The sequence below is a fragment of the Coregonus clupeaformis genome, chromosome 34 (genome assembly GCF_020615455.1).
Source record: "Coregonus clupeaformis isolate EN_2021a chromosome 34, ASM2061545v1, whole genome shotgun sequence".
NCBI classification, from domain to species: domain Eukaryota; kingdom Metazoa; phylum Chordata; class Actinopteri; order Salmoniformes; family Salmonidae; genus Coregonus; species Coregonus clupeaformis.
The window spans coordinates 38,628,046-38,641,702 of NC_059225.1; the positions used below are offsets into that span (position 1 = coordinate 38,628,046).

At 45.9% G+C, this 13,657-nt stretch overlaps 1 protein-coding gene across 2 annotated transcripts in view; it reads left to right on the forward strand.

The window, feature by feature from the left end:
* samd4a (sterile alpha motif domain containing 4A) overlaps window positions 1-13,657 on the forward strand; it is a 104,822-nt gene that overhangs the window by 57,368 nt on the left and 33,797 nt on the right. For both annotated transcript variants that reach the window (XM_041848314.2, XM_041848315.2), the window contains exon 3: window positions 9,273-9,851. In XM_041848314.2, the coding sequence (XP_041704248.1) occupies window positions 9,273-9,851 (579 nt within the window). The remainder of the gene's footprint in view (window positions 1-9,272; window positions 9,852-13,657) is intronic.

The window sequence follows — 13,657 nt, forward strand, 5'->3', positions numbered from 1 at the left end:
AGTTGTGCGTGGCCTGTGTGTGTGTGCGTGCGCGCTTTCACAACTTTTGCATTCTAGGTTGTTGGTGTGTCTTTCACAGCACAAGGTGAATGGATACCCTTTCAAAAAGCACTGAACATAATCCCATGTTAATAAAACGTGATCAACGTCGCTCTCCCTCCCGGCTAGACAAGGAATGGATGAATGGCACTGACACTCGGAGACAGAGGGCGGAAGACTTGCCACCTCCAACTGTTTTTGGCCGTCATCTATATGTGAAAGTAGGGAGGACGTGAATGGGGGCGAGCAGGGGGAGGGAGGCGAGAGGAACAGGGAAGGAGGAAGTGAGAGTCCCAAAGATGAGTAGGCTATTGTATAAGCTGCCTGCTGCTCCCCTGCACAGCTGACCCCTGAGAGGGAGGGAGGGAGGGAAGGGGTGAGAAGGAGGAGAGAGTGAAAAGCAGGCTAAAGGGAGTCGAGGGAAGAAACGAGTGTGTGGAGCAGCATTGTAGACAGTAGGACAGCCATAGGAGAGCGGGGTGAATAGTGAAAGCAAGAGAGAGGGAGAGAGAGCAGGCCTCAGTCCAAGTCAAATGGAGGGCTCTAAATTTAGGAGGAAGGTGTTACTGGGGGTCATGAGGATAAACTGGGCCTTTAGCCCAGAGCCATAGGCAGTAGGCACGGCTCTGGGGCGGGTACTACTATATCTGTATTTATTAAGGATCCCCATTAGCTGCTACACTACACATAAAACAAAATACAAAACACTATGTCATATAACATTGTTACACCACTACATATCTACAACACAAAATGTATGATGCCACCATACATCAATATTACAATATACATGTGTGTAGCGTGCGTGTGCTAGCGCCCGTGTGCGTATGGGTGTCTGTACCTGTGCATGTCTCTTCACAGTCCCCGCTGTTCCATGAGGGATATTTTTATCTGTTTTTTAAAATCGGATTCTACTGCTTTTATCAGTTACCTGATGTGGAATAGAGTTCCATGTAGTCAAATCAAATTGTATTTGTCACATACACGTGTTTAGCAGATGTTATAGCGGGTGTAGCGAAATGCTTGTGCTTCTAGCTCCGACAGTGCCGTAATATCTATCAATTTCACAACATATACCCAATACACACAAAAAAGTAAGGAATGGGATTTAAGAATATATACATATATGGACAAGCAATGACAGAGCGGCATGGACTAAGATACAGTAGAATATTATAGAATAGAATGCAGTATATACATTTGAGATGAGTAGTGCAAGATATGTAAACATTATTAAAGTGACTAGTGTTCCATATCTTGAAGTGGCCAGTGATTTCAATAGGCAGCATCAGCCTCTAATGTGCTAGTGATGGCTATTTAACAGTCTGGCCTTGAGATAGAAGCTGTTTTTCATTCTCTCGGTCCCAGCTTTGATGCACCTGTACTGACCTCGCCTTCTGGATGATAGCGGGATGAACAGGCAGTGGCTCGGGTGGTTGATGTCCTTGATGATCTTTTTGGCCTTCCTGTGACATCGGGTGCTGTATGTGTCTTGGAGGGCGGGTAGTTTGCCGCCGGTAATGCGTTCGACAGACTGCACCACCCTCTGGAGAGCCCTGCGGTTGTGGGCGGTGCAGTTGCCGTACCAGGTGGTGATACAACCCGACAGGATGCTCTCAATTGTGCATCTGTTAAAGTTTGAGGGTTTTAGGTGATAAGCCACATTTCTTCAGCCTCCTGAGGTTGAAGAGGCTCTGTTGCGCCTTCTTCACCACACTGTCTGCGTGGGTGGACCATTTCAGTTTGTCGTGATGTGTACGCCAGGGAACTTGAAGCTTTCCACCTTCTCCGCTGTGGTCCCATCGATGTGGATAGGGGGGTGCACCCTCTGCTGTTTCCTGAAGTCTACGATCATCTCCTTTGTTTTGTTGATGTTGAGTGAGAGGTTTTTTTCCTGGCACCACACTCCCAGAGCCCTCACCTCCTCCCTGTAGGCGGTCTTGTCATTGTTGGTAATCAAGCCTACTACTGTTGCGTTGTCTGCAAACTTGATGATTGAGTTGGAGGCGTGCTTGGCCACGCAGTCATGGGTGAACAGGGAGTACAGGAGGGGGCTGAGCACGCACCCTTGTGGGGCCCTAGTGTTGAGGATCAGCGATGTGGAGATGTTGTTTCCTACCTTCACCACCTGGGGGCGGCCTGTCAGGAAGTCCAGGACCCAGTTGCACAGGGCGGGGTTCAGACCCAGGGCCTCGAGCTTAATGATGAGCTTGGAGGGTACTATGGTGTTGAATGCTGAGCTATAGTCAATGAACAGCATTCTTACATAGGTATTCCTCTTGTCCAGATGGGATAGGGCGTGTGCAGTGTGATGGCAATTGCATCGTCTGTGGATCTATTGGGGTGGTAAGCAAATTGAAGTGGGTCTAGGGTGACAGGTAAGGTAGAGGTGATATTATCCTTGACTAGTCTCTCAAAGCACTTCACGATGACAGAGGTGAGTGCTACAGAGCGATAGTCATTTAGTTCAGTTACCTTTGCTTTCTTGGGTACAGTAACAATGGTGGCCCTCTTGAAGCATGTGGGAACAGCAGACTGGGAAAGGGAGAGATTGAATATGTCCATGAACACACCAGCCAGCTGGTCTGCACATGCTCTGAGGACGCAGCTTGGGATGCCGTCTGGGCCGGCAGCCTTGCGGGGGTTAACATGCTTAAATGTCTTAATCACGTCGGCCATGGAGAAGGAGAGGCCACAGTCCTTGGTAGTGGGCCTCGTCAGTGGCACTGTGTTATCCTCAAAGCGGGCGAAGAAGGTGTTTAGCTTGTCTGGAAGCGAGACGTCGGTGTCGGCGACGTGGCTGGTTTTCTTTTTCTAGTCCGTGATTGTCTGTAGACCCTGCCACATACGTCTCGTGTCTGAGCCGTTGAATTGCGACTCCACTTTGTCTCTATACTGATGTTTTGCCAGTTTAATTGCCTTGCGGAGTGAGTAGCTACACTGTTTGTATTCTGCCATATTCCCAGTCACCTTGCCATGGTTGAATGTGGTGGTGAATGCTGCCGTCTATCCACGGTTTCTGGTTAGGTAGGTTTTAATAGTCACAGTGGGCACAACATCTCCTATACACTTCCTGATAAACTCAGTCACTGTTTCAGTGTATATGTCAAAATTATTTTCGGAAACTACCTGGAACATATACCAGTCCGCGTGATCAAAACAATCTTGAAGTGTGGATTCCGATTGGTCATGTTGATAGATAGAACTTCGGCAGCCTAGTCCTCAAATTTGCTTTGTTAAAATCCCAGGCTACAATAAATGTAGCCTCAGGATATGTGGTTTCCAGTTTGCATAAGGTCCAGTGAAGTTCTTTGAGGGCCGTCGTGGTATCGGCTTGAGGGGGGATATACACGGCCGTGACTAGTCCTGGCTCTATGTAGTACTGTGCGCCTCCCATAGTCTGTTCTGGACTTGGATTGTGAAGAGACCTCTGGTGGCATGTCTTGTGGGGTATGCATGGGTGTCCGAGCTGTGTGCTAGTTGTTTAAACAGACAGCTCGGTACTTTCAGCTAAAATGAGACATTCAGCTATATGAGACAATAGGCCATATGCTTTGTCATCTTTTCATTCAGAGAGCTTGTTGTTCCCTGACTATTGCCAAGGCCCCTGCCCTTTTGTTGACACCTGTAGATACTAGATGGTCTCTATTTAAAACATCCCTATCATCTTCACTTGGTCCTGAAGCAAGCAGTGTAGCCTCAGTTTGGAGTGTCTCTGGGCATGGATGTGGCAGCATACAGAAAGCGTCTGAGAGTACAAGTGCTAATCTAGGATCAGTTTTGCCTTTTTAGATCATAATGATTAAGATTATATGGACATCCTAGATCAGCACTCCTACTCTGAGATGCTTTGTGGATACGGGCCCCGGTCTTTAGAGGGAAGGAGTGGCGATTCCTCTGTCTGAATGAAGGATCTCCGCTCACTCTCTCTTTCCTGCTCTTCTGTCGCTCTCTTCTTCTCTCGCACACCCTCTCCCTTCCGGTCTTTTTCTCTCCCTCACCATCTCCCTCTCTCTTCCTCCTATCCTTCCCTTCTCTTCCTCCTGCTATCTCCTCGCTCCTTCTTTCTCCTGCGATCTCTTGTCTGTCTGTCTTTCTGTCTCTCTCTCCTCCCCCCTCTCTCTCTTTTGCTGTCAGTCTGGAGCCCTTTGACGGCCCGGCCGGTAAAAATGGCAGTGGAAGGAAGTCCATAGCTCCCGAAGGGGACACTTAATCATAGGAGGCCACAGAGCCAAAAGTAAAACATTTTTTACAAAAATGAGCAATTAGGGTTAAGTGCCTTGCTCATGGGCACATCAACAGATTTTTCACCCAGTCGGCTCGGGGATTCAAACCAGCGACCTTAACCTCTAGGCTACCTTCCGCCCCACTATATAGGGAACAGAGTCCCATTTGGGACACAACCTTTGTCTCAGTGGCCAAGCATACTGGAGTATTACTCTAGTGACCTACTTCTCTCGTCGAAGCATACTGGAGTATTACTCTATTGACCTACTTCTCTCGTCGAAGCATACTGGAGTATTACTCTAGTGACCTACTTCTCTCGTCGAAGCATACTGGAGTATTACTCTAGTGACCTACTTCTCTCGTCGAAGCATACTGGAGTATTACTCTAGTGACCTACTTCTCTCGTCGAAGCATACTGGAGTATTACTCTAGTGACCTACTTCTCTCGTCGTCTATCACAATTTAAGAGGAGGAATACATTAGCCTTCATCTGTCGGCCTGATTTGTTTGAAGGGAAGGGATCACTGCCGATACCTCGCTCTCCTACCAAGGTGCATGAATTGAGGAGCGAACTGAAGTAGAGTGGAGATTCAGCTCTTCTTGGAGGACAATGGAATTTAATAAAAAGGCCTGTTATGTTTGACCAATGGCGTAAAGGGTCACACACCGTGGCGGTCATCCCAGTTACCGTTTCCTCTATTCTCAGTGGCGGTCAGGCCTGAGCCCCACAGCCGTGACCCGGGAGTATGTATAGCCTCTTTCCCAACCTTTATAGGAATGACACAATGTTTCTGAGACATCCGTGCTCACTGCTGCTGAGACAACAATAGGCTCCGCGACCCCACAGGATATGTATAGATGCCTCACTGCTTAGGGCTCAATGAGCGAACACGCAAACGACCCACCCAGTCTCGAATTGTAGATATAGTACCCCTGTTGGAATTCTTTAAAATAATTTGATATCACTGATTAGTATGGATGTGCATATTTCCCTTTCAATACTATTTGATATGTATCTAGATACATGGCCTCCGATACGATACAGGAACAACAAGTTTTTGTTTGAAACGATTTGGTGCAATTCGGTTTGACATTCATTTTCCATTGGACACTGAACAAAAATATAAACGCAACATGTAAAGTGTTGGTCCCATGTTTCATGAGCTGAAATAAAAGATCCCTGAAATGTTCTATACGCACAAAAAGCTTATTTCTCTCAAATGTTATGTACAAATTTGTTTACATCCCTGTTAGCGAGCATTTCTCCTTTTGACAAGATAATCCATCCACCTGACAGGTGTGGCATATTAAGAAGCTGATTAAACAGCATGATCATTACACAGATGCACCTTGTGCTGGGGACAATAAAAGGCCACTCTAAAATGTGCAGTTTTGTCACACAACACAATGCCACAGATGTCTGAAGTTTTGAGGGAGCATGCAATTGGCATGCTGACTGCAGGAATGTCCACCAGAGCTGTTGCCAGAGAATGTAATGTTAATTTCTCTACCATAAGCTGCCTCCAGCGTTGTTTTAGAGAATTTGGCAGTACGTCCAACCGGCCACACAACCGCAGACCACGTGTATGGCGTCGTGTGAGCGAGCAGTTTGCTGTTGTGAACAGAGTGTCCCATGGTGGCGGTGGGGTTCTGGTATGGGCAGTCATAAGCTACGAACACAATTGCATTTTATCAATGGCAATTTGAATGCACAGAGATACCGTTTGTCGTGCCATTTATCCGCAGCCATCACCTCATGTTTCAGCATGATAATGCACTGCCCCATGATCTGTACACAATTCCAGGAAGCTGAAAATGTCCCAGTTCTTCCATGACCTGCATACTCACCAGACATGTCACCCATTGAGCATGTTTGGGATGCTCTAGATCGACGTGTATGACAGCATTTTCCAGTTCCCGCCAATATCCAGCAACTTCGCACAGCCATTGAAGAGGAGTGGAACATCAGGCCACAATCAACAACCTGATCAGCTCTTGCGAAGGAGATGTGTCGTACTGCATGAGGCAAATGGTGGTCACACCAGATACTGACTGGTTTTCTGATCCACACCCCTACCTTTTTAAGGTATCTGTGACCAACAGATGAATACAGTATCTGTATTCCCAGTCATGTGAAATCCATAGATTAGGGCCCAATTTATTTATTTAAATTGACTGATTTCCTTATATGAACTGTAACTCAGTAAAATCTTTGAAATTATTGTATGTTGCGTTTATATTTTTGTTCAGTGTAGTTGGCATGTAGGAAGAGTCTGACTTTCAGGAAATGGCAGTTAAAGACAAGTACACTGAATTTAGACTACTAAACAAGAAAAATACTGCCATTTCCTAAAACCTAGTCTTAAATTATATCAAACAATGTAGCCAAGTAAGCCAACAGAAAAGTCTTGTGTTTGATCCTAAATAATATTGAGGTCTTCTCAATGACACTTTCACATTTTTGTAGGTAAAATTTAGGGGTAATGATTATTCTAATTAATAGGTGTCTTTATTTGGATAGTCTAGTGAAAATGTAAACTGGCTTCTTAATTTTGTTTGGGGAGAAAATTCTAAATAATTCAATAACTTGATGCAATGTAGTAGTCTAGTTTACTGTAAGCTATTTGGAATCTGAAACTACTGAACTAGGCCTATACGAGCTTGTTTCAGATCTCCATCCCGACCTAATCCATCAAGTTAGGTCTGACTACTAGGCTACCATTCATTTCATGTAGATACTGTATATTCTCGTGGCTTGCCCAAAGGGAATTGATGATATGTTGTAAATCTTTTATTCTAGATAACATTTTCTATGGATATATTTTTTTAAAGTACATATCGTTAGTATTTTACAGATATAAACATTTTTAAAGTACTTATCCACAATCTGCTGTGGACAAGTCCGTTCCTGGAGTGTCTTAGCCTAAATATTTTTGTTCCATTTTGTTGACTTCAGTGTCCAGAAAAATGTATTTGTGCGATATGTAAATATGCACATATTTAAGGACATGTCACCTAATTTGCATATTCTAATAACATATTTCACCACATTTTTAATACAGAAAAGTATTATATTTGTGTTTACATTCAACTTGTAAAAGTTGATTATGATATGATTAAGGGAAAAAAATTACCCTATGAGGGTGTGGTGCCTGGCCTTAAAACAATTTAATCTGTTTTCCTTTGTATCATATTTTGGACCAGATTGGGGCTATCATTCCACTAGCCTACCTATTGTTTCTGCAGTGAGGAGGATTCACCATCTTCATCGAATGTTTTCATAATTTATTTGCAGATAATCGCCAAAAAGCATACACTTATGCAAATTAGGGAGCCAAATGAACGGCTCTCATACGGATGCGATTCGGTCGGCTACTGACGAGTCACTCACTTTAACATCACTGTCTGACAAGTCCTGATGGACTTCATATCGAAAGTACAAAACAATCTTTAGTTTACTTGTCCCGATGCGACACCATGGACATACACTCACCGGCTAGTTTATTAGGTACACCCATCTAGTACCGGGTCGGATCCCCCTTTGCCTCCAGAACAGCCTGAATTCTTCTGGGCATTCTACAAGGTGTCTGAAACGTTCCACAGGGATGTTGGACCATGCTGACGCGATGGCATCACACAGTTGCTGCAGATTGGACGGCTGTACATCATGCTGCGAACGTCCCGTTCCATCTCATCCCAAAGATGCTCTATTGGGATGAGGTCTGGGGACTGCGCAGGCCACTCAAGTAAACTGAGCTCGCTGTCATGTTCCAGGCAATGTTTTTCCACTCCTCAATTGTCCAGTGTTGGTGATCACGTGCCCACTGGAGCTGCTTCTTCTTGTTTTTAGCTGATAGGAGTGGAACCCCCGGTGTGGTCGTCTTCTGCAGCAGCCAATCCGTGACAAGGATCGATGAGTTGTGCGTTCCGAGATGCCGTTCTGCACACCACTGTTGTACTGCGCCGTTATTTGTCTGTTTGTGGCCCGCCTGTTAGGTTGCATGATTCTTGCCATTCTCCTTCAACCTCTCTCATCAACGAGCTGTTTTCACCGAAAGGACTGCCGCTGACTGGATGTTTTTTGTTTGTCGCACCATTCTCTGTAAACTCTAGACACTGTCGTGCGTGACAATCTGGATCCGGCGCGCCTGGCACCAACAATCATACCACGCTCAAAGTCGCTTAGGTCACTCATTTTGCCCATTTTAACGTCCAATTGAACAGTAACTGAATGCCTCTGCCTGCTTTAAATAGCAAGCAACGGCCAGCTGTCTGTAGGAGCAATCCATTTTCATGAACTGGCCAATGACTGTATAACTACGTTGTATGATTTATGAATGGCAAGGAAATATGAGATCAACTTTATTCAGTCAGTTCGACACCATTTATAAACTAGTCAAACTTGCTGTTGGTCAATCAAATCACATTAAGCCACTTCGTGACTGCAAATGATAGAGAATAAATGAATGTGCCAGAAAACAATAGGCTATGTGAATTTCGACTCATTGTTACCACATTATATGGGAAGTGCAAATTGACTCACATAGACTATGAAGGAGCATCACGCTCTCTCCCACCGTTTTAAATAAATTTGACTGCAACCAGGGTACACCACACACACACACACACACACACACACACACACACACACACACACACACACAGGTACCGGGAGGCAGGACTGTCAAGCCAGCAGTGTTTCCTTGTCGTCGCTCACTTTGTGACTGACAGGTGCCTGTCCTATCAGTAGATCACTAGAAGATGCATATCGTTCATTCTAGCGGAAGAGGGCTCGGCAGACTTGTTTTCTGACTTGGGAATTGTGGAAAAAGTACCCGGCTGTATAGGCGACAGCCGGCGCTAATTGAAAACACTGAACATTGCAATCTGTAAAATTCAAAAAGTCACACCATTCTGAATAAGCCACTGTTAAGTTGTACTGCGGATTGCTGCACTAACCGTTCCTCTATTTTTCTCTCCCTTCCCTCTCTCTCTTCCTCCCCCAGTGATGATCAGCCAGTGGCAGGGCGAGCCCAAGGAGCGCGTCATCTCCCTGGTCCTCACCCACCTGCCCCTGCTCAAGCCGGGCAACGTCGAAGCCAAGGGCGAGTACATGCGCCTCCTCCCCCGCATCCTGGCACACACCATCGAGCACGGCCGCCATCTGGAAGAGTCGCGTCAGCTCCTCTCCTACGCCCTCATCCACCCGGCCACCTCGCTGGACGACCGCGCCGCTCTCGCCCTCTGGCTCAATCACCTGGAGGAGCGCGCCGCCGCCCGGGGCGACTCGTTGGAACGGCCGCCCCCCTCCCCGGCCTCGCACCACCAGACGCCCCCCTCGACGCTCTCCTCGTCGGGTTCCAGTTTGGGATCTTCTGGGGGCCACCTGAGTCACCTGTATCACCACCAGCGCTACGGTTCAGACGATCGGCTCAACGGCTGGCAGGGGTCGAGGGACTCTGGGTTGGGCAGCGGATGGCAGGGGCAGGGAGGGTGTGAGAATGGTGGGCACCTGGCTCTCTACCCGTCCTCGTCGGTACCCGGGAGCATCAACACGGTGGGCACGGGCGGCAGCAGCAACACCAGTGAGTGGCTCTTCTTTTTCGACTTCCTGCTTTTTATAGCGAAGTCCAAATAGTCTGACATGGCTTGCTGTCCTCCTTTCCTCTACTGGTTTACTTTCTATCTGGGGCAGCACTGATCTGAAAGGAGTCCAATCAATCAATCACATTTGATTCATAAAGCCCTGTTTACATCAACATTTGTCCCAATGTTGTCACAGTAGTAACCTAACATAAAATGGGCATAAAATAAACACCTGAGCGGAGTCCCCACATCCGGTTTTCAGGGGAAAAGGAAGCTAGGTTGAAGGTAATGTATCCCTGAACACTGAATACATCTGGTTGTTGTCGACCCCGCTCAGGGTGTCACAGTAGTAACCTGGCCTAGGCCCGCAAAGAGTTAGGTTAGGTTTGAAGATCTACCCAGGCCTTTCACCATCAGTTGTGGTGAATTTAAAGGAGACAAGGAAAGGAAAGGAAAGAAACCGTGTTGAGACGTGGCCTCCTCCACTTCTTGTGGTTGTTTTGGATTGGAAGACTCACTCTTAGCAGTTTGCGTGTGCTTAATCAGGGTTTCTGATTGCTACTGATGAGATTATGGTCTTTATCAAACAGACTTGACTCGCCTCAGGAATCTCTGAAATTATAGTTTACAATGACAATTTACACCTCTTTAGTTGTGTTAGTAACCTTTTCAAATAAAGTGGCATCAAAGTCTCAAGAGTCTAGACGAACCCCTCCCACACACACACACACAGTTTTCCTCTTGTCATGTCAGTCATTGCAGACCTTAGAGAGCTATTTATAACTTTTTAGGAATGTCCAGATCAACTAGCCTTTGTCAGCTAACGTTTTTTAGCTACAGTGAGGGAAAAAAGTATTTGATCCCCTGCTGATTTTGTACGTTTGCCCACTGACAAAGAAGTGATCAGTCTATAATTTTAATGGTAGGTTTATTTGAACAGTGAGAGACAGAATAACAACCAAAAAATCCAGAAAAACGCATGTCAGAAATGTTATAAATTGATTTGCATTTTAATGAGGGAAATAAGTATTTGACCCCCTCTCAATCAGAAAGATTTCTGGCTCCCAGGTGTCTTTTATACAGGTAACGAGCTGATTTTACACTCTTAAAGGGAGTGCTCCTAATCTCAGCTTGTTACCTGTATAAAAGACACCTGTCCACAGAAGCAATCAATCAATCAGATTCCAAACTCTCCATCATGGCCTAGACCAAAGATCTCTCCAAGGATGTCAGGGACAAGATTGTAGACCTACACAAGGCTGGAATGGGCTACAAGACCATCGCCAAGCAGCTTGGTGAGAAGGTGACAACAGTTGGTGCGATTATTCACAAATGGAAGAAACACGAAAGAAGTGTCAATCTCCCTCGGCCTGGGACTCCATGCAAGATCTCACCTCGTGGAGTTGCAATGATCATGAGAACGGTGAGGAATCAGCCCAGAACTACACCGGAGGATCTTGTTAATGATCTCAAGGCAGCTGGGACCATAGTCACCAAGAAAAAATTGGTAACACACTACGCCGTGAAGGACTGAAATCCTGCAGCGCCCGCAAGGTCCCCCTGCTCAAGAAAGCACATATACAGGCCCGTCTGAAGTTTGCCAATGAACATCTGAATGATTCAGAGGAGAACTGGGTGAAAGTGTTGTGGTCAGATGAGACCAAAATCGAGCTCTTTGGCATCAACTCAACTCGCTGTGTTTGGAGGTGGAGGAATGCTGCCTATGACCCCAAGAACACCATCCCCACCGTCAAACATGGAGGTGTAAACATTATGCTTTGGGGGTGTTTTTCTGCTAAGGGGACAGGACAACTTCACCGCATCAAAGGGACGATGGACGGGGCCATGTACCGTCAAATCTTGGGTGAGATCCTCCTTCCCTCAGCCAGGGCATTGAAAATGGGTCGTGGATGGGTATTCCAGCATGACAATGACCCAAAACACACGGCCAAGGCAACAAAGGAGTGGCTCAAGAAGAAGCACATTAAGGTCCTGGAGTGGCCTAGCCAGTCTCCAGACCTTAATCCCATAGAAAATCTGTGGAGGGAGCTGAAGGTTCAAGTTGCCAAACGTCAGCCTCGAAAGATCTGCAAAGATCTGCAAAGAAGATCTGCAAAGAGGAGTGGAACAAAATCCCTCCTGAGATGTGTGCAAACCTGGTGGCCAACTACAAGAAACGTCTGTCCTCTGTGATTGCCAACAAGGGTTTTGCCACCAAGTACTAAGTCATGTTTTGCAGAGGGGTCAAATACTTATTTCCCTCATTAAAATGCAAATAAATGTATAACATTTTTGACATGCGTTTTTCTGGATTTATTTGTTGTTATTCTGTCTCTCACTGTTCAAATAAACCTACCATTAAAATGATAGACTGTTCATGTCTTTGTCAGTGGGCAAACGTACAAAATCAGCAGGGGATCAAATACTTTTTTCCCTCACTGTATGTTTTTTAGCCCATAGATTTTGTTGTAATGTTTGAGTCAATCAAACATCACATGAGCGCACATAAGACATGGCAAAAAAGAATTGCAGGAAATTAGTGCTTGTGCCCATAGAAATAGACGTGTGTGGGGTGGGGGGGGCTCTCCAATGCTGGAAGGGGGGCCTGAGTGAAAAAGTTTGGGAACCCCTGTTTAGCCGCAACCAATGCCGTCAGGCCCGTCACACAGGTAAACTCCAAACAAACCCAAGCCAGCCAGCCACTAGCCACATCTGACAAATGGAAGGAAAATGTCTATCCGCTGCGCGGAAGTCTAGAGTGGTTGGTGGGTGTGTAGGCCCTACGGCCCAACACTCCAAAGCTATTCACATTCAACATATCTGTGGTTAGAGCAGGATATTTCCATCTGAAGAATGCAAGGGTCTTTTTTCCTGATGAAGGAGACAGCTGGAGATATAAATAAGGACACATTTTAAAGGTCTGGGCCCGGCGCAAGATCCTCTTTTTTTTTATTTGGGACTGGGCTTGTCCATCAGTCCGTCGCACAAAGGAGCGATTTTACAACTCTAATCTAGAGTTACCCTCCTTTAGCCAATGGTCGGTCACCACGGGATTAAAGTTGCTGAATTTACGGTGATACGGCCTCTGCAGAAGTCAGGGCATTCATGCTTCGCGGAGCAGTGCAGAGCTGTTGTGAAGGAAGTTGTCAAGGAAGTGAGTTTGTGTTTATACAGGACCTTCCGCCCCCATCTACCGTCAACCAATCATGTTGCAAAATTTGGGAGGCGCACGGCGATGCGGTACGGAGTTCAATTTGGCCTCTGCGTGCCTCCAGAGGCTCCGAAATTGCGTCACACCGTCCATACGGAGCCTCTGACCACATTTTCAGAATCAAGCATAAATGGGCTTTTAGCCAGCCAATCAGCCAGGATTCTGTTTGAATCTGTTTGAACTGGGGTTGCGTTCAGCAGGGCACAACTTTGTGGAACGTTCAGATAGAGATATGTTATGTAGAACAAACATGCCTCTGATATGTAGAATAAGGAATCATGTCAGCTCTATTCGTGACATTTCTATCTGCAATGTCCCTCAATGTTTGCTTACTGAGTGTGGCCCTAGTAATCTTCAAATGAATTGACTGTCAGCCAGGGCAGTTTATTATGGTGGTTAGGTTAGAAGAGATTTAGTGGCTAAATTCTCTAGCTAGCGTTTTTCATCTTATGCCCAAATTAAGTAATTCTCTCTTGATTGTATATTCAATCATTTCAACTGGTTAGGTCATAGGGCTGTTATAGGCTACTCAGGAAGTGTTTAGGAATTAGATTTTATTGTTCAATATAGTTGATAAACAAAGGAATTGTTGAT